Source organism: Salvelinus sp. IW2-2015, linkage group LG36, assembly GCF_002910315.2.
Source record: "Salvelinus sp. IW2-2015 linkage group LG36, ASM291031v2, whole genome shotgun sequence".
In the NCBI taxonomy this organism is placed as follows: Eukaryota; Metazoa; Chordata; class Actinopteri; order Salmoniformes; family Salmonidae; genus Salvelinus; species Salvelinus sp. IW2-2015.
In genome coordinates, this window is record NC_036875.1 from 20,874,208 (window position 1) to 20,894,160 (window position 19,953).

The following is a 19,953-nucleotide window of genomic DNA, read 5'->3' on the forward strand; positions in this document are numbered from 1 at the left end:
AAGATTGGACCCACCTACTCATTCAAGTGTTTGTCTTTATTTTTACTATTTTCTACATTGTAGAATAGTGAATACATCAAAACTATGAAATAACACATATGGAATTAAATCAAAATATAGTTTATATTTGAGATTCTTCAAATAGCCACCCTTTGCCTTGATGACAGCTTTGCACACTCTTGGCATTCTCTCAACCAGCTTCATGAGGTAGTCACCTGGAATGCATTTCAATTAAGAGGTGGAATTTCTTTCCTTCTTAATGCGTTTGGCCCAATCAGTTGTGTTGTGACAAGGTGGGTGGGTGGGGTATACAGAAGATAGCCCCATATGGTAAAAGTCCATATTATGGCAAGAACAGCTCAAAAAAGCAAAGAGAAACAACAGTCCATCATTACTTTAAGATATGAAGGTCAGTCGATGCGGACAAATTCAAGAACGTTGAAAGTTTCTTCAAGTGCAGTCAAAAACCATCAAGCGCTATGATTAAACTGGCTGTCATGAGGACCTCCATAGGAAAGGCAGACAGACCCAGAGTTACCTCTGCTGCAGAGGATAAGTTCATTAGAGTTACCAGCCTCAGAAATTGCAGCCCAAATAAATGCTTCATAGAGTTCAAGTAACAGACACATCTCAGCATCAACTGTTCAGAGGAGACTGTAATTCAGGCCTTCATGGTCAAATTGCTGCAAAGAAACCACTACTAAAGGACACCAATAATAAGAAGAGATTTGCTTGGGCCAAGAAACACGAGCAATGGACATTAGAGATTTTTGGTTCCAACCGCCGTGTCTTTGTGAGACGCGGTGTGGGTGAACGGATGATCTCTGCATGTGCATTTCCCACCGTAAAGCATGGAGGAAAAGGTGTTATGGTGTGGAAAGCTTTGCTGGTGACACTGTCTGTGATTTATTTAGAATTCAATGCACACTTAACCAGCATGGCTACCACAGCATTTTGCAGCGATACGCCAGCCCATCTGGTTTGGGCTTATCTATTGCAGGCCTATCTATTGTTTTTCAACAGGACAATGACCCAACACACCTCCAGGCTGTGTAAGGGCTAGTTTACCAAGGAGAGTGATGGAGTGCTGCATCAGATTTTCTGGCCTCCACTATCCCCACACCTCAACCAAATGTAGATGTTTTGGGATGAGTCGGACTGCAGAGTGAAAGAAAAGCAGCCAACAAGTGCTCAGCATATGTGGGTACTCCTTTAAGACAGTTGGAAAAGCATTCCAGGTGAAGCTAGTTGAGAGAATGCCAAGAGAGTGCAAAGCTGTCATCAAGGCAAAGGGTGGCTATTTGAAGAATCTCAAATATAAAATATAATTTGATTTGTTTAACACTTTTTTGGTTACTACATGTTTCCATATGTGTTATTTCATAGTTTTGATGTCTTCACTATTATTCTACAATGTAGAAAATAGTAAAAATAAAGAAAAACCCTTGAATGAGTAGGTGTTCTCAAACTTTGGACCGGTAGTGTATATCAAATATGTTTCTATGTACTCAAAGATCCGTTATTAACATGTTCTAACCAATCCTTTAAAAATAGTAGACTATTGGATACTCAGCAAGAAGGTCTGATTTTATTATTACTGAAACAGAACCCATGTGGTAAATATACAAATCCAGTCCACCTAAAAAACTGGAGACCCCTTAAACTTCAAAATGCATAGCGCATAGAATTAAACAGGTATTGTCGGATATTATTCATCGTAATCAGCCAGGTTTTTTATATGGACGATACATTGGAGATAATACACTGCTCAAAAAAATAAAGGGAACACTAAAATAACACATCCTAGATCTGAATGAATGAAATATTCTTATTAAATACTTTTTTCTTTACATAGTTGAATGTGCTGACAACAAAATCACACAAAAATGATCAATGGAAATCAAATTTATCAACCCATGGAGGTCTGGATTTGGAGTCACACTCAAAATTAAAGTGGAAAACCACACTACAGGCTGATCCAACTTTTGATGTATATGTCCTTAAAACAAGTCAAAATGAGCTCAGTAGTGTGTGTGGCTCCACGTGCCTGTATGACCTCCCTACAACGCCTGGCATGCTCCTGATGAGTGGCGGATGGTCTCCTGAGGAATCTCCTCCCAGACCTGGACTAAAGCATCCGCCAACTCTGGACAGTCTGTGGTGCAACGTGGCGTTGGTGGATGGAGCGAGACATGATGTCCCAGTGTGCTCAATTGGATTCAGGTCTGGGGAACGGGCGGGCCAGTCCATAGATTCAATGCTTCTCTTGCAGGAACTGCTGACACACTCCAGCCACATGAGGTCTAGAATTGTCTTGCATTAGGAGGAACCCAGGGCCAACGCACCAGCATATGGTCTCACAAGGGTCTGAGGATCTCATCTCGGTACCTAATGGCAGTCAGGCTATCTTGGCGAGCACATGGAGGGCTGTGCGGCCCCCCAAAGAAATGCCACCCACACCATGACTGACCCCCGCCAACCGGTCATGCTGGAGGATGTTGCAGGCAGCAGAACGTTCTCCACGGCGTCTCCAGACTCTCCAGACATGTCACGTCTGTCAATGTGCTCAGTGTGAACCTGCTTTCATCTGTGAAGAGCACAGGGCGCCAGTGGCGAATTGCCAATCTTGGTGTTCTCTGGCAAATGCCAAACGTCCTGCACGTGTTGGGCTGTAAGCACAACCCCCACCTGTGGACGTCGGGCCTCATACCACCCTCATGGAGTCTGTTTCTGACCGTTTGAGCAGACACATGCACATTTGTGGCCTCGGAGGTCATTTTGCGGGGCTCAGGCAGTGCTCCCCCTGCTCCTCCTTGCACAAAGGCGGAGGTAGCGGTCCTGCTGCTGGGTTTGCCCTCCTACGGCCTCCTCCACGTCTCCTGATGTACTGGCCTGTCTCTGGTAGCGCTCCATGCTCTGGACACTACACTGACAGACACAGCAAACCTTCTTGCCACAGCTCGCATTGATGTGCCATCCTGGATGAGCTGCACTACCTGAGCCACTTGTGTGGGTTGAGACTCCGTCTCCTGCTACCACTAGAGTGAAAGCACCGCCAGCATTCAAAAGTGACCAAAACATCAGCCAGGAAGCATAGGAACTGAGAAGTGGTCTGTGGTCACCACCTGCAGAACCACTCCTTTATTGGGTGTCTTGCTAATTGCTATAATTTCCACCTTTTGTCTATCCATTTTGCACAGAGAGAGATAGAGAAGAGAGTGATGGTCAATCAGTGTTGCTTCCTAAGTGGACAGTTTGATTTCACAGAAGTGTGATTGACTTGGAGTTACATTGTGTTGTTTAAGTGTTCCCTTTATTTTTTTGAGCAGTGTATTATATAAGATAAGCACTGGAAACAACACCTGGCCTGGTATTCATAGCTGACTTTGAAAAGGCCTTCAATAAAGTACGACTGGAATTTATACACTGAACAAAAATCTAAGCCTAACATGTAAAGTGTTGGTCCCAAATTTCATGAGCTGAAAAAAAATCCCTGAATACTAAGGAGTATTTCTGTCTGTAATAAAGCCCTTTGAAGGGAAAAACTCAATCAGATTTGCTGGGCCTGGCTCCCCAGTGGGTGGGCCTAAGCCCCCCAAGGCCAAATCATGGCTGCACCTGCCCAGTCATGTGAAATCCATAGATTAGGGCTTCATTTATTTATTTCAATTGATTGATTTCCTTCTATGAACTGTACCTCAGTGAAATCATTGAAAATGTTGCCTTTATATTATTGTTCAGTATATATAAATACCTGGACTATTATCATGTTGGAGAATCTCTGATATTTAATCTTGTGACTGACTAGGTTAGAACCAGGTCTTCTGCATGTCACAAGACTGTGTGAGCCCACCTAGCTAAAGCTAAAGTTCATGTAAAGGATGACACGTTGCTTGCTTAACGAGTACCACCTGTCTCTTATACACATCTAGATGTGTATAAGAGACAGCTCCTCCAACCCACGTGTTATTGAAAAACGCCTTTTTCAATTGTGCAAGAGGCGACATTTCAGGTTGATGATTGAGTTTCACAGATCCCCATCTGCTTCATTCACCCCCTAAACTCACTCCACAGCGACCCCAGTGGTTGACCCTGCGCAACTGTAGATCTGAGTCCAGTGGCACCATTATAAAGGACATCACGCTGCCTACTTAGCGAGTACTGCTTCCCCCTGATTCAGCTCATATGGAGACTCGAAATCAGGACTTCTGCCTTGAAAACACACATGACCGCCCTCCTGAAGCATTCCAACCCATCAAGCTATTAAAAAGGCCTTATTTGATTGTGTAAGGGGCAATACTTCAGGCTGAGGAGTGAGTTTCGTAGATCCCCATCTGCTCCACCAGCGTTTCCCAAACTCGGTCCTCGGGACCCCAAGGGGTACACATTTTGGTTTTTGCCCTAACACTACACAGCTGACTAAAGTTATCAAAGCAAGATGATTCGCTGACTATTTGAATTAGTGTTGTAGTGCTAGGACAAAAACTAAAACGTGCACCCCTTGGGGTCCCGAGGACCGAGTTTGGGAAACCCGGTGCTCCACTAATGCAAGTCTTCAAGATCCAGTATTGTTACTCATTAAAAGAGTGTGGTTTGGTGATCCATGGTTATGTGTTGAGACCTGAAGACATGTTAGTTTGACATGTCTTAGTTTGTGTTAGACATATTAGTTTCAAGTCTCTGGCAATGGTAGTCATTATAAGGTTAACATGTGACTGGGTTAATACTGTGTTAGCCTGTTGAGCTAAAGCCTAGGCATTGGTCCTGTGACTTGGATAGGTCTCTTCAAGGAGGAGGTCAAAGGGCTGTGAAGTGTAAAACAGGTGGTTCGGTGACCATAATTGTGTGATGAATAACTTGTCTGAGACCTGAAAAGTTGCATTGTCTGGCACACAGGAAACCTGGGTTAGAACCCCATCAGTCAAACGAATACGCCTTCAGGTCTCAGGCAAGGTTGCTCATCTCATGCATGGACCACCAAACCACCTCTGTTGCACTCATTAATTGGGGTGCACAGATCCTTCTGCTTCTGTTTGCCACAGAAAAAGTGTTGTGTTTGTACAGTAGGCCTGATTCTGAACCCAGTCTTGTCTCATCGCTGCAACTCCCGTACGGACTCGGGAGAGGCGAAGGTCGAGAGCCGTGCATCCCCCGAAGCACAACCCAACCAAGCTGCACTGCTTCTTGACACAATGCCCACTTACCGGAAGCCAGCCGCACCAATGTGTCAGGGGAAGCACAATACACCTGGCGACCGTGTCAGCGTGCACAGCGCCCGGCCCGCCACAGGAGTCGCTAGTGCGCAATAGGACAAGGACATTCCTGCCGGCCAAATCCTCCCCTAACCCGGACGATGCTGGGCCAATTGTGCGCCGCTCCATGGGTCTCCTGGTCGCGGGCGGCTGCGACAGAGCCTGGACTCGAACCCATAAATCTCTAGTGGCACAGCTGCGCCACTCGGGAGGCCGTCAGACAGTTATAATGGTGCCGTGACCTCTGAGTAGGAGGTCAAAGGAGGGAGAAATGTAACTGAGATGGTTCGATGAACCACTCTTTTTTGACGAGTAACCTTACTGGAGACTTGAAGACTTCTGATAGCTTCCTGATCTCATCCATATGGGATTTAGCTAAGTGGTCTAACACAGTCTTGTGACATGCATCCTTAGAAGGGCTATGACAGGGCTATTCAACTGTATTATTATGTGGGACAAATTGTGGTTTTGTTTTGTTGCCTTCTAACACGGTGATCATCCATATTCCAGAGAGACTTAGCTTTTCATAATAGTTCATATCCGAAACAGTTCAAACGCTAGAGGCAAATTCATTGGAAGAAAATAAATTAAAAACAGGCCACATTGGCTTCAAAAACTGTCAGAAAGGTATTTTTACCAAAGTGAGCACTTAATTCTTTCTGTTCTCCTCTACTTTTCCTGGCTGGCAATGTGGCAGGATGTTGTCTCTGGTTTTGAATCTGAATTTAGAGAATTGAATCTGAAATGTTTAATATATATAACTTTGATAAACTTGAAATTATAGTTTATAAACTTGATACACAGACAATGAATGCAATATCTACCAAATTGAAACTGAATATATAATTATTGAATTTGAATATTACATTAAACTGAAATATAATTTTACAACTGAATGCAATATTCACTAAATTCAGTTTCAAATCATGAAATACAAGTTCAATTTATGAATTAATAAAATGATTACATTTGTGCATTACACCTTCAAAAATATTATAGTCAAACTCAATATCTTAATAGAAATTCAAAATTATGGAATTAAAATACAATCTCTGTTGGCACTGAAATTGCTCCATAGACATTTGTGTCAGAGAAAGAGAGAAAGCGAGTGAGGAGGAAAGAGAGGGAAAAAGAGAGGTGAGAATGTGTGTGAGAGAGGCTACAGGGGATGAGCACATAGGGTTTCACAGAAAGGGAGGCAGGGATGATTATGAAGAGTAACGGTTGGGAGAGGGAAATAGGTGTCAGTGAGAGAGGGATAGAGATCAAGAGGTTGAAGCGTGAAGAGAGAGAGAGAGAGGTGCACACATTGAGAGAGAGAGAAAGTGAGAGGGAAGGCAGAACATGTTTCTCCCATGTTAGGGCGGCTAATGAAAGATAAATGAGAGCAGGAGAGAGCCTAGCAGCTAGGCAGGAGATCCTAGCTGCGGGCAAAGGATGACTGGTGTGTGTATGTGTGTAAAGCCACTTGGCCTGCTGATGTTGGACAGCAGGAGTGATATTGGATATTTTACACATACAAACGCATACAAATCAACACAGAAGTGTTTGTGTGTGTGTTTGCAGCAGTAGGTCACCACCTGTCTCTCTCACCATCTGTGAGCCGGTCGTCGATCATCAGCACACACACACATGCTATCCATCACTCTCTCTTTCTATGTTCTTCCCTCCATCGTTCTCTCCCTCTACCCATCACTCACACCTTCCATCTTTCTCTTTGCACTCTTTACCAATTTTCTCCTTTCCCTCTCAATCACACACTCTCTTTCTCACGATTTCTTTATCAACCCATCGGCAGTGACTCACAGATACCGAGTCATTTTTTGCGTAATATCTGCAAGCTATCACGACTCTCAAAAGCCACTGTTTACTTCTGAAGATCACTTTAGCACCGCCCTAAAAAAACGATTCAAATTCGACACAAACTTTCAAATAGGTATGTACTGACACATTATATAAACTCTTTATAGTATTTTATTTACATTTTAGAGCCGATAAGGTGATAAGTTGGACAGATCGAGTGAGAAAAGCTGTTTCCCAACACGACATCTCTCCTTCTCACTATCATGCAAAAGGTTTCGCTTCCCCACCCGCCATTTTTAAAAAGACCCGACGGAGCTCATTGCCTTCTTGAATCATGCAGAGATGGGCATCATGAAGGTCTCGTCATTAATTTTGTTGGAAAGGGGAGAAATTGTGCTTTACAATGTTCTTGATATTACAGTTGATCTGGAAGTATTACATTATTAGGCACTAAAATAAGGTCAATTGTACGGACCAGCGCGATGTACAAACGTGAGTTAGTTCACGTTACATTCTAAGTGATTTCAATGGGTCTCTTTCCATTCGGATTGTTTTACACTGTTCAATTCAACTTCATACAAAAATACATTTTCTGCATTTTCATCAATTTCAGCCCTCATTTGAGATCATTTCCACACTGCCACGTAGGGCTGCATGATATGGAAAAACATCTAGGCCTTATTTTTAACCAAATATTGCAATTGCGATTTTCTTCTGATTTTTATTTAAACACTTAGGTGAAGTGTTGGAATCATAGAAAAATAATGATTATTCTAATTCTATAGTTAGAATGTCTCTTGGTCAAGCAACAACAACATGCGGTCCTTGAGTGACAGGACAGGGCTACGTCTGTGTGGAAAGCGGCATGGAGAGAGACAGAGAGAAAGAGCAGAGAGAGATGACTCAGGTAGCGTAGGAAACTATAAAAATGGACGTTACAAACGGCATATCACATTTAACAAACAAACATTCAAATACCATAATAGAAGGTAAAGTAAAAACCCAAACCCTTCCATGCATCAATACCGGAATATAGTAAAATATGGTATACCGCCCAGCCCTACGATGACCGAAGAGAATTCTCTCAGGAGGTAATGCGGTCGGCATTTGAAGGTGAGGTATTCCAGATCGGGAGAACAAATGGACCTTCTGTACGTTACCACAATCACCTGTCTGCGGTGGACAGGGACAGTGTGTCCGGAGAGAGCCATGATTCCGTGAAAAAGAGTATGTTACAGTCTCTGATGCCTCTCTGGAAGGAGATCCTCACCCTGAGCTCGTCAACTTTATTGTCCAGGGAATGAACATTAGCGAGTAATATACTTGGAAGCGGTGGATGGTGTGCCCGCCTTCTGAGTCTGACTAAAAGCCTGCTTCTTATTCCTCTTCTCCGGCGACGGCGTCTTGGAGCAGCCCCTGGGATGAATGTACTTGTATTTATTATGGATGCCAAATAGCTGCTGCCAAGGTGCATGTATTTCCCGAGGCAATTCCAAGTTCAAACAAAGTCTGACCATCGATCTAATATCCCAAACTTATTTCCGGCTATAGTTAATAATGCAAGAAACGTTCCCGAGCAAATAATGTAAGAAATAACATTTGAAAAAATGTAATACTGTAAAGTTGGCTATGAGCTAAAAACAGGGTGACCATGTCTTTCGGCGCCATCTTGCCAGCATGACTGATAATACAGGAAGAACCACATCTCCACTCATCCACTAAAAGGGAGGCAAGGACATTCACAACAACAGAAAGTCATGCTGATCCCTCTCCCTCTCATGTTGCACTCTCATACATAATCTTCTTTGATCAGGGTTCATGATTGGGTCAACACACACACACCCCTAAACCTCTTATATAGCTAGGAAGAGGGGAAATGTGAGTGATTGTATTCAATCTGACATGAGTCTCGCTGACTCTCTGTAACACTAACACACAGGCATGCACGCGCAGACAAACACACACAGGATTAGTGTAGCGAACGTTCAGCAATGGAATAAAACACAAACAAAGAGACATCCTGTTTCCTGAAACACAACACTATTAAGCCATCTGAGCCAACAGCACAACACACACAAACACACACACTCAGACACACACTGAATGAGTTTGTGGTGATTATCTGTTCATGTTTGCCTCGTGTGTGTCTATTTTGTGTGTGTAAGTGCTATGCTGCCTCTCTATGTGCATGTTTCTGCACTGCTGGTGTGTGTGTGCACTCTGTACAGCCGTGTGTATGTGTGTTTTTGTGTGTGCTTATGTGTCCTCTGCGCTGTGTGTCCTCTGTACAGTGTGTGTGTGTGTGTGTGTGTGTGTGTGTGTGTGTGTGTGTGTGTGTGTGTGTGTGTGTGTGTGTGTGTGTGTGTGTGTGTTGATGATACAGTAAGCTCTAGTGATTCTCTGGAGTGTGAGGCAGCGTTTAAGGCCCTCTCAGCACAGCCAGAGTGATGAATATTTAAAGATGCGTCAGGGAGTGAGGGGGGAACAGTGTGTGTGTGTGTGTAAGGAGAGAATCGATACCTATCTGTGTGTCTGTGAGAAAGAGAGAGAGAGTGTTTTCCTATGTCGGTTTGTGTGGGAGAGTGCAGGTCCATCCTTTGTGGTATGTGTGTGTGTGTGGTTTATGTAGGAGATGAATAGAGGAGAGACACACTGTCAGGCTGATGGTCAATGGATCCACTGTCCTATTACACACTTACACACTTACACACACACACACACACACACACACACACACACACACACACACAACACACACCTGGCAGATGGGTGAGTCCGCTGTTAAGGGGGCCAACGAGAGATCAGCGAGGTAAGTACACACCAGGAAATGAGAATTGTCTTCAAGAACGAACAAACCACAGACACACATCAAACACTATATACTGTACAGTCACACACTATATACACAAGAGGTGACAAGAGGAAGAAGGGAGAGACAGGAAGAGAGAAAAAAAGTATGTGAGAGAGGGAAAGTATGAGAGAGAGTGTACAAGGGGTAGAAACAGTAACAGAGATAAGAAGGAATACCCCCTCCTTCCTCCTGTCTCTCCGAGGGATGAATAATAACTGCAGCTCAAAGATCTCCTCCCTCCTTTTTCAAAGCGAAGAAAGGAGGTGGGAATTTCTGCCTGGCCAGGGTGTGCACTGACACACAGAAACACACCACAGACACACACACACACACACACACACACACACACACACACACACACCACACAACAACACACACACACACACACACACACACACACAGTCTGCTAGCCTGAAGCATATAAATCAGATCTCCTTGGAGAGGGTTGTTAAAGACCCACATCTGAAGCATGCACAGACAGACATATTTCCAACATGAACACTCTGAGGACAAGTGAGAAGCAGAAAGTGAATATTGAGCTTGTGGAGTCATTTGGGACTAAGACACACACACCCACCCCCACACCCAAACACAAAGGGGGCAGGAGAAAGACAGAGAGAAAGAAGGAGACAGAGGTTGCAGGTTGATACTGTGATATGATTTCAGTGTCATTCCCCACTTAGGGAGATGGTGAGTGTCTGTGTGTTATGATAGCGAGCCACAAGAAAGCAGGGGAGGCTAGAGATATAACACTATGATACCTAGAAAGTGCTTCCCAATCCCTACTTCCATTAACCACAGCTGGTGCCAAATTAACACATTTAACAGCCTGTGTTTGGAACAGATGAAAATGTGTGTGTGTGTGTTGTGTGTGTGTGTGTGTGTGTGTGTGTGTGTGTGTGGTGTGTGTGTGTGTGTGTGTGTGTGTGTGTGTGTGTGTGTGGTGTGTGTGTGTGTGTGTGTGTGTGTGTGTGTGTGTGTGAAATAGAGAAAGAGGGTGAAGGCACAAATCAAGTATACAGTATGTTTTGTGTGGGAGTCCGTGTGCATAATAGCAATGGATCAGGGCAAAGAGAATGGGGGGAGAATGAGCGGAACGAAATAGACAGAGAGATAGGCAGTCGGAAGAAAGTGATATAGATGACAGAGAAAAAAAAGAAAAACAGAGTGTGAAAGCATGTACGAGAGAAAGGGACAGCAAGATATTGAGAAAAGGAGAGAGAGAGAGAGAGAGGGAGAGAAAGAGGTGCTTTGGCTGCTGCCCTGGGCCCTCTCTCTAAGCCTGTTTAGGAGGCTTTGGAGCTCAGAGAGAAATAATCCCCACTCAAACACACACAGCCGAGTCACACACAAACAGAGCCCAGACACACACACACAGCCTAGATAAACCACGGAAAGCAAGATGTGCAACACACAAGAGTCTAAAACACACAAACAGACCCTATATAACACAAAGTGTGTGTGTGAGAGAGAGAGAGAGAGAGAGAGAGGACTAGAAAACAGCCACGAAACATACACAAACACACACCCACACTTTGGCTGTCTGATCGGTGTAGCTCCCCTACAGTAGAGCATAGCGACATCAACAGCACCGTGACAAACACTTTGCACACTCTATCTCGCTTCACAGAGGAGGGAGGGAGGGAGGGAGGGAGGGAGGGAGGGAGGGAGGGAGGGAGGGAGGGAGGGAGGAGGGAGGGAGGGAGGGAGGGAGGGAGGGAGGGAGGGAGGGAGATATGAGCCAAAGGAAGAAGTGGGGTGGAGGGTGGGTGTGCAGTGGAGCAGAAAGAGAGAAGAAGCTAATGAAGGAATAGGCGCCAGGGAGATAGAGCAGGTAAGGAGGGAGGTAGAAGACGAGAGTGATTTATTTATCTCATTCTCTCTGTTCTCTAGGAAGGCAAAGAGGGAGAGTGAAGGAGTGGAGGAACGAGAGATAAATAGAGAGGGAAAGGAAATGCAGGAGAGGATGAGAGAAAGAAGAACAAAGAGATGTAGTGGGAGAAGGACAGAAAGGAAGGAGGAGGAAAGAAGGAGGGAGAGAGTGAAATAAGAGAGGAGAGCGGAGGGTTAACGGATAGTGGTCTGGGGTTAGCGCAGGATGCAGTTTGTCATCTTCATCAGCTGACAGCGGGCGCAGAGGGAGGGAAGGAATGGGGGATGGAGGGATGAATGGGGGGGAGGGGAAGGGGGAGGGGTGACTCAGAGCCTTTGAGAAATGTTGACCCTGTAATTGACCCGCGTCTCTGCCTACATCACCGCGACAACACGCGGAGCCGCCGCAGATAATCACTTACTAACCCTGACCTGTCAATCACACCATCCCCCTGGGAGGAGGGGAGGAGAGACTCTTAATTTTAAAAACTCATTATCTAACCAGTCACAAAGTTAAACAAAAGAGACGGAGGAACAGAGGGAGGGAGAGATTGAGGGACAGAGAGAGGGAGAGAAGTAGGGAAGAAAGAATGGAGGTAGAGAAGGAGGGAGAAAGGGAGGGAGAGGTGGAACTTTTACCAGCAGGGCTGTTACAGTGACCGTATTGCCGCCACACCAGCGGTCATTAGTCATGACCACATTCAAATTCCACGTGACCATTGAGTCACGGCAACTGCGCTCTGTAAATGAATGGCACTGATGGGCGTTAGTAGTATTTGCAATCACAAACACACACAAACAAATACACTCCTCCAGGAACTGAAAATCACAGTTGGGAGAGTAAAACTAATTTACTCATTTAAGTGTTCAAACACAAACACACACACACAGTTTGCCTAAGGCACAAAGCTCTGTGCTCTTTAGAATCTGAATCTTTCAGCAGTCTATTTATAAAGGCAGAGAAAGGGAGAGGGGTGTTTGAGGGCAATGGAAAGAAGGAAAGATAGAGGGACAGAGAGATAAAGTTGAAGTAGAGGTATCGGGATGAGATTCAATTTACATAATATGTACATCCACTTTTCAATTTACATTAGCAACAGGAATGTCACGAGCTGAGAGTGATGTTCTTGCTTCGAAGCTCAAATGTACCGTAAATGTCACAGGTAGACACTAGCCAGTAGGCTAATGGCCCTGCTACACTACAGCCATCGGGCTGCATTGCCTTCAGCCATTGAGGATATGCTGCCTTTGAAATGAATAAAAGCTGCTATAGTGCCCACGTTGCGCTCGTGATGTATCGCGTCCAATTGCAGCGTCTAAGAATAGGATCGCTATTGTTCAATTCTTGATGGCTGACACGTGCGTTCACTCCAGCATTCTATCTAGTGAATATGCATATGGCCTCGACTATACACCACTGGTTATTTTACTGACATTTATGAAGTCAAGAAGATACTAGCTAGCAGAAACTCTAGCTAGCTAGCTACATTGACTATGTCCACAATGTAAACAAAAACAACTTAAAGGATAATTTACCACAACCACTAGCAACAATTCAATGAGTAGTTTTGTGAAAACTGGACCAAAGCTACTGTACTTATTCATAGTCGATGAAATATATTAAAGATGCTCTTCCCCTCTGCTCTCAAACAGCATGCTCTGTGTCGCAGGTAGAAAATTAATGATGGCGACGCGACACGTGTAGTGAAACTGAAGTGGACGTATGTAAACTATTCAAATAGCTAGCTATGGGCCTCCCGGGTGGCGCAGTGGTCTAAGTCACTGCATCGCAATGCTACCTGTGCCACCAGAGACTCTGGGTTCGAGCCCAGGCTCTGTCGCAGCGGACCGGGAGGTCCATGGGGCGACGCACAATTGACCTAGCGTCGTCCGGGTTAGGGAGGGTTTGGCGGATATCCTTGTCTCATCGCGCTCCAGCGACTCCTGTGGCGGGCCGGGCGCAGTGCACGCTGACCAGGTCGCTAGGTGTACGGTGTTTCCTCCGGCACATTGGTGCGGCTGGCTTCCGGGTTGGATGCGCGCTGTGTTAAGAAGCAGTGCGACTTGGTTGGGTTGTGTTTCGGAGGACGCATGGCTCTCGACCTTCGTCTCTCCCGAGCCCGTACAGGAGTTGTAGCGATGAGACAAGACAGTAACTACTAATAATTGGATACCACGAAATTGGGGAGAAAAGGGAGAAGAAAAAAAAAATGTTATAAAATAAAAAATAGCTAGCTATGCAAGCAACTTTTCATGCATCTCCCATATTACAGTCTTGATTAATGCAACAAAACCATAAAATAATCTTGAAAATTGCAACAATTCACAAGCATGTGCAGACATTTAAATGGTTTATTTTCTCATCCATGCACTAATTCAACTGCAAGACAATAACACAACCAAAGTGGCACAGCTGGTAGCTAGAAAACGTTAGCTAACAACATTTGCTTCATCAAGTAACTTCCAGCATAGCAAAAATGAAAATTGTAACCCTCTCATATGAATATCAAGTACAGTAACATTATCATAGTGTCATACATATGATACAGAGCTACAGTACCAGTCCAAAGTTTGGACACACCTACTCATTCAAGGATTTTGCTTTATTTTTTACTATTACTACATTGTAGAATAATAATGAAGACATCAAACTATGAAATCATGTAGTAACCAAAAAAGTGTTAAACAAATCAAAATATATTTTATATTTCTTATTCTTCAAAGTAGTCACCATTTGCCTTGATGACAGATTTGCACACTCTTGGCACACTCTTGGCATTCTCTCAACCAGCTTCATCTGGAGTTCCCTCATATGCTGAGGACTTGTTGGCTGCTTTTCCTTCACTCTGCGGTCCAACTCATCCCAAACCATCGCAATTAGGTTGAGGTCGGGTGATTGTGGAGGCCAGGTCATCTGATGGAGCATCCATCACTCTCCTTCTTGGTCAAAGAGCCCTTACACAGCCTGGAGGTGTGTTGGGTCATTGTCCTGTTGAAAAACAATAGATAGTCCCACTAAGCGCAAACCAGATGGGCTGGCGTATCGCTGCAGAATGTTGTGGTAGCCATGCTGGTTAAGTGTGCCTTGAATTCTAAATAAATCACAGACAGTGTCACCAGCAAAGCACCCCCACACCATCACAACTCCTCCTCCATGCTTCACGGTGGGAACTACACATGCGGAGATCATCCGGTCACCTACACCACGTCTCAAAAAGACATGGTGGTTGGAACCAAAAATCTAAAAATCTAAAACTCATCAGACCAAAGGACAGATTTCCACCGGTTGAATGTCCATTGCTCGGGTTTCTTGGCCCAAACAAGTCTCTTCTTCTTATTGGTGTCCTTTAGTATAGGTGTCTTTGCAGCAATTTGACCATGATGGCCTGATTGATGCAGCCTCCTCTGAACAGTTGATGTTGAGATGTGTCTGTTACTTGATCTCTGTGAAGCATTTAATTGGGCTGCAATTTCTGAGGCTGTTAACTCTAATGAACTTATCCTCTGCAGCAGAGGTAACTCTGGGTTACTGCTGTGGCGGTCCTCATGACAGCCAGTTTCACCATAGCGCTTGATGGTTTTTGCGACTGCACTTAACTTTCAAAGTTCTTGAGATTTTCCGGATTAAATGAACTTGTCTTAAAGTAATGGACTGTCATTTCTCTTTGCTTACTTGAGATGTCTTGCCATAATATGGACATGGTCTTTTACCAAATAGGGCTATTTTCTCTATACCACCCCTACCTTGTCACAACACAACTGATTGTCTCAAACACATTAAGAATTAAAGAAACTCCACAAATTAACAAGTCACACCTGTTAATTGCATTCCAGGTGACTACCTCATGAAGCTGGTTGAGAGAATGCTAAGAGCGTGCAAAGCTGTCATCAAGACAAAGGGTGGCTATATATTTTTATTTATTCATTTGTTTAACACTTTTTTGTTTACTACATGATTCCTTATGTGTTATTTCATAGTGTTGATGTCTTCACTATTATTCTAAAATAGTAAAAATAAAGAAAAACCCTGGAATGAGTAGGTGTGTCCAAACTTTTGACTGGTACTGTAGGTAGCAAGCTAAACAAAATGTTTGCATCCTCCTCACAAACCAACTTACTTGCCAAGTTAGACAGCTAGTTAGCTGAATCATAGCTAGATTGCTTTTCGGCCTACCATAGAACAAACCATTCCTCATTTAATCAAATACATGAAAATAAGCAAATTGCGACTGAAAAGGTTAATTCACTGGGCAGTTAATGCTTGCGTTCCTGCTCGCTTTTGCATTGAAATTTTATTTTACCTTTATTAACTAGGCAGGTCAGTTAAGAACAAATTCTTATTTTCAATGACGGCCTAGGAACAGTGGGTTAACTGCCTTGTTCAGGGGCAGAACGACAGATTTTGTACCTTGTCAGCTCGGGGATTCGATCTTGCAACCTTTCCAACGCAGTCCAACGCTCTAACCACTAGGCTACGCTGCCACCCCTAAATAAATTACGGTGTTCTGAGATTCCCTTAAAGTTACAGCATCAACTTCTGAGATATGGTCTTTTACTGCAATTTCTGACCAAAACTCAATAAAACAAGTCACTAATATTAAGAAATGCCTATACATTTCAGCTGTTTCAAAAACATTGCTCTGTTATTTATACTGTACGAGTGATGGGCTCAACGAGACAATTCCCGTTTACACTGCCCTGCTTTGAGGGGGCAACTGTCAGGCAAGTGTTGTGGGCGACCTCCGGAGGTAACGGTCGAGATGTGAAAAGTGTGCATGTTTACATTACATTAAAACTGCATCCTGCACTCAGGATTTTTTCCGATACCTCTGGAGAATCTCCTTAAACTCTTGTCCTTAAACTCTTGTCACCTTTTAGGCCAAAAAAAAGGCCTAAAAGGTGACAGGAGGATAGGAGTGGAAGCCAAAAGTGTGACGACATAAAATAGGGATGGAACCAGACATGCTTAAAAAGACACACACTGTCTCGACAATGACAATCTCTGGTTCGTCTGTGTGTGTCTTACCTGTTGATGAGGGGGAACAGAGACACCAGGAGATAAACGGATGGATACCACTTCAACGGCTTTATCTCCTCAGCCAAAGACACCTGGAAAGACAGAGATAGTTTAAATAAATACTTCACACACACACTATTTCAGAGGAATGATAGATAAAGTCTAGATTTTGTATCAAGAGGAGACTGACAGTTGGCCATTTCCTATGGGAAAGAGAAAGAGAGAGCCATCTCCCTGGCAACATCAAAAGTGCCAACAGAAGAGGTTCTGTCTCGTGTCAGCACCACCTGGTGTTTCACATACGTGTGCACGCACACACACACAGTTTTGTATCGCTATACTTGTGGGGACCAAATAATTGATTCCCATCCAAAAACCTATTTTCCGTAACTCCTAACCGTAAATCTAACCCTAACCTAACCATAACCCTAACCTTAACCCCTAACCCATACCTAACCCATAACTAAATTCTAACCCTAATTGCAACCCGGACCCTAAACCTAACCCCTAAGCCTAAAATAGCAATTTTCTTCGTGGGGAACATGCAAAATGTCCCCACTTGTCCCAATTTTCTTTGTGAGGACTTCTGGTACCCACAAACTTTGATATAAATGGCAAGGGGTTGGAAGTCCTGTGGTGGAAAGCTTTGACACACTATTTCAGAGGAGCGAAAGTCTAGATTTTGGATACACAGGAGACTGACAGTTGGCCATTTCTTATGGGAAAGTGAGAGAGAGAGAGAGAGGAGAGAAAGGAGAGAGAAAGATATAAAAATAGAGAGAGCACCATCTCCCTGCCCGACATCAAAAGTGCCAACACAAGAGGTTCTGTCTCGTGTCAGCACCACCTGGTGTTTCACATACGTGTGCACGCACGCACGCACGCACACACGCACACACACACAGGGAGAAAATGTGTGTATAGTTGTATATTTGTGCAAATTGTTCCTTTAATGAAAAATCAGTGTTTCCAGGTGAACTAAATACAAAGTAGTAGAGCCACTTCTGAACAGATCGGACAAGGAATATTAAATTACACAGCCTATAAAATCAAATAAATGCAATTAGTAAGATTATAACAAAAAATAAAATGATTTAATGAATTCTAAACTTTGCTATAAATGGTAACGGTTTGGAAGTTCCCTGGTGGAAAGCTTTGACAGTCCGTTATTCAATTCCCGGTAGACTGTAGTGAGGACTGTAGCTGCCGGAAGTAGACAGGGCCCAGAATCCATTTGCTGCTGAATTGCTTTTTTTCTCCTAAGTACGCGGGGAGTCTGGCCAGCGCCCCTCCTCTCTTTCTTTCTTTCTCTCTCTGCATCTACAGGAACACACACACACACACACACACACACTCCCTCCACCAAGAGGCAGACCCACGAGCCTGCAGACTCCTCCAACCAGGCAAAAAATTAATTACTCACTAGATAGACCCCGAGGCGTGCTCGCGCTAACGCACGCCTTTTAAACAATTCAAATGAAAATCACGAGAGCCCCCCGGTGGTATTTGATCTCGCCTGTGTGTGTGATCTCGTTGGTGGGGGATTTTGGAGAAAAAGCTTCTAAGCTCCCACAGCGTTGCGGTACATTTTCTGCATAAATAAATGGAATGGGGGTTTAGCTGTTTAGGGATCGATTCAATCAGATCCGCTTTAGCCAACATCCGCATAGCGGTTGTTTAGACCATGCCGGAACTGCGTTAGAGCCGTCAAATCTACAAGTGGCTCCTGGCATTATACCTAAAGTGGACATTGCCAATGGCTGCACGGAGTCGTATTAACAGAAATCCCATGCAGCCTTGTTAACAAGTTGGAACACTGGAATGTGAGACGTGATCTACACCTCCGTTAGGATGACAGGCGTAATCTACACCTCCGTTAGGATGACAGGCGTAATCTACACCTCCGTTAGGATGACAGGCGTAATCTAATAATCTACACCTCCGTTTAGGATGACAGGCGTAATCTACACCTCCGTTAGGATGACAGGCGTAATCTACACCTCCGTTAGGATGACAGGCGTAATCTACACCTCCGTTAGGATGACAGGGCGTAATCTACACCTCCGTTAGGATGACAGCGTAATCACACCTCCGTTAGATGACAGGCGTAATCTACACCTCCGTTAGGATGGACAGGCGTGTAATCTACACCTCCGTTAGGATGACAGGCGTAATCTACACCTCCGTTAGGATGACAGACGTAATTCTACACCTCCGTTAGGATGACAGGCGTAATCTACACCTCCGTTAGGATGACAGGCGTTAATCTACACCTCCGTTAGGATGACAGGCGTCAATCTACACCTCCGTTAGGATGACAGGCGTAATCTACACCTCCGTTAGGATGACAGGCGTAATCTACACCTCCGTTTGGATGACAGCGTAATCTACACCTCCGTTTGGATGACAGGCGTAATCTACACCTCCGTTTAGGATGACAGGCGTAATCTACACCTCCGTTTGGATGACAGGCGTAATCTACTACCTCCGTTAGGATGACAGGCGTAATCTACACCTCCGTTAGAGAACAGCGTAATCTACACCTCCGTAGGATGACAGGCGTAATCTACACCTCCGTTAGGATGACAGTAATCTACACCTCCTGAGACAGGTATCTACAACTCCGTAGTGACAGGGCGTATCTACACCTCCGTTAGGATGACAGGCGTAATCTACACCTCCGTTAGGATGACAGGCGTAATCTACACCTCCGTTAGGATGACAGGCGTAATCTACACCTCCGTTAGGATGACAGGCGTAATCTACACCTCCGTTAGGATGACAGGCGTAATCTACACCTCCGTTAGGGTACAGGCGTAATCACACCCCGTTAGAGATGACAGGCGTAATCTACACCTCCGTTAGGATGACAGGCGTAATCTACACCTCCGTTAGGATGACAGGCGTAATCTACACTCTCGTTAGGATGACAGGCGTAATCTACACCTCCGTTAGGATGACAGGCGTAATCTACACCTCCTTAGGATGACAGGCGTAATCTACACCTCCGTTAGGATGACAGGCGTAATCTACAACCTCCGTTAGGATGACAGGCGTAATCTACACCTCCGTTAGGATGACAGGGAATCTACACCTCTCTAGGATGACAGGCGTAATCTACACCCCGTTAGGATGACAGGCGTAATCTACACCTCCGT

General features: G+C 44.5%; 1 protein-coding gene across 1 annotated transcript in view; it reads right to left on the reverse strand.

Annotated features, from left to right (window-relative positions):
* LOC139023757 (cyclic AMP receptor-like protein A) overlaps positions 1 to 19,953 on the reverse strand; it is a 107,149-nt gene that overhangs the window by 27,620 nt on the left and 59,576 nt on the right. The window contains exon 11 of the mRNA XM_070437580.1: positions 16,805 to 16,887. Coding sequence (XP_070293681.1) covers positions 16,805 to 16,887 — 83 coding nt within the window. The remainder of the gene's footprint in view (positions 1 to 16,804; positions 16,888 to 19,953) is intronic.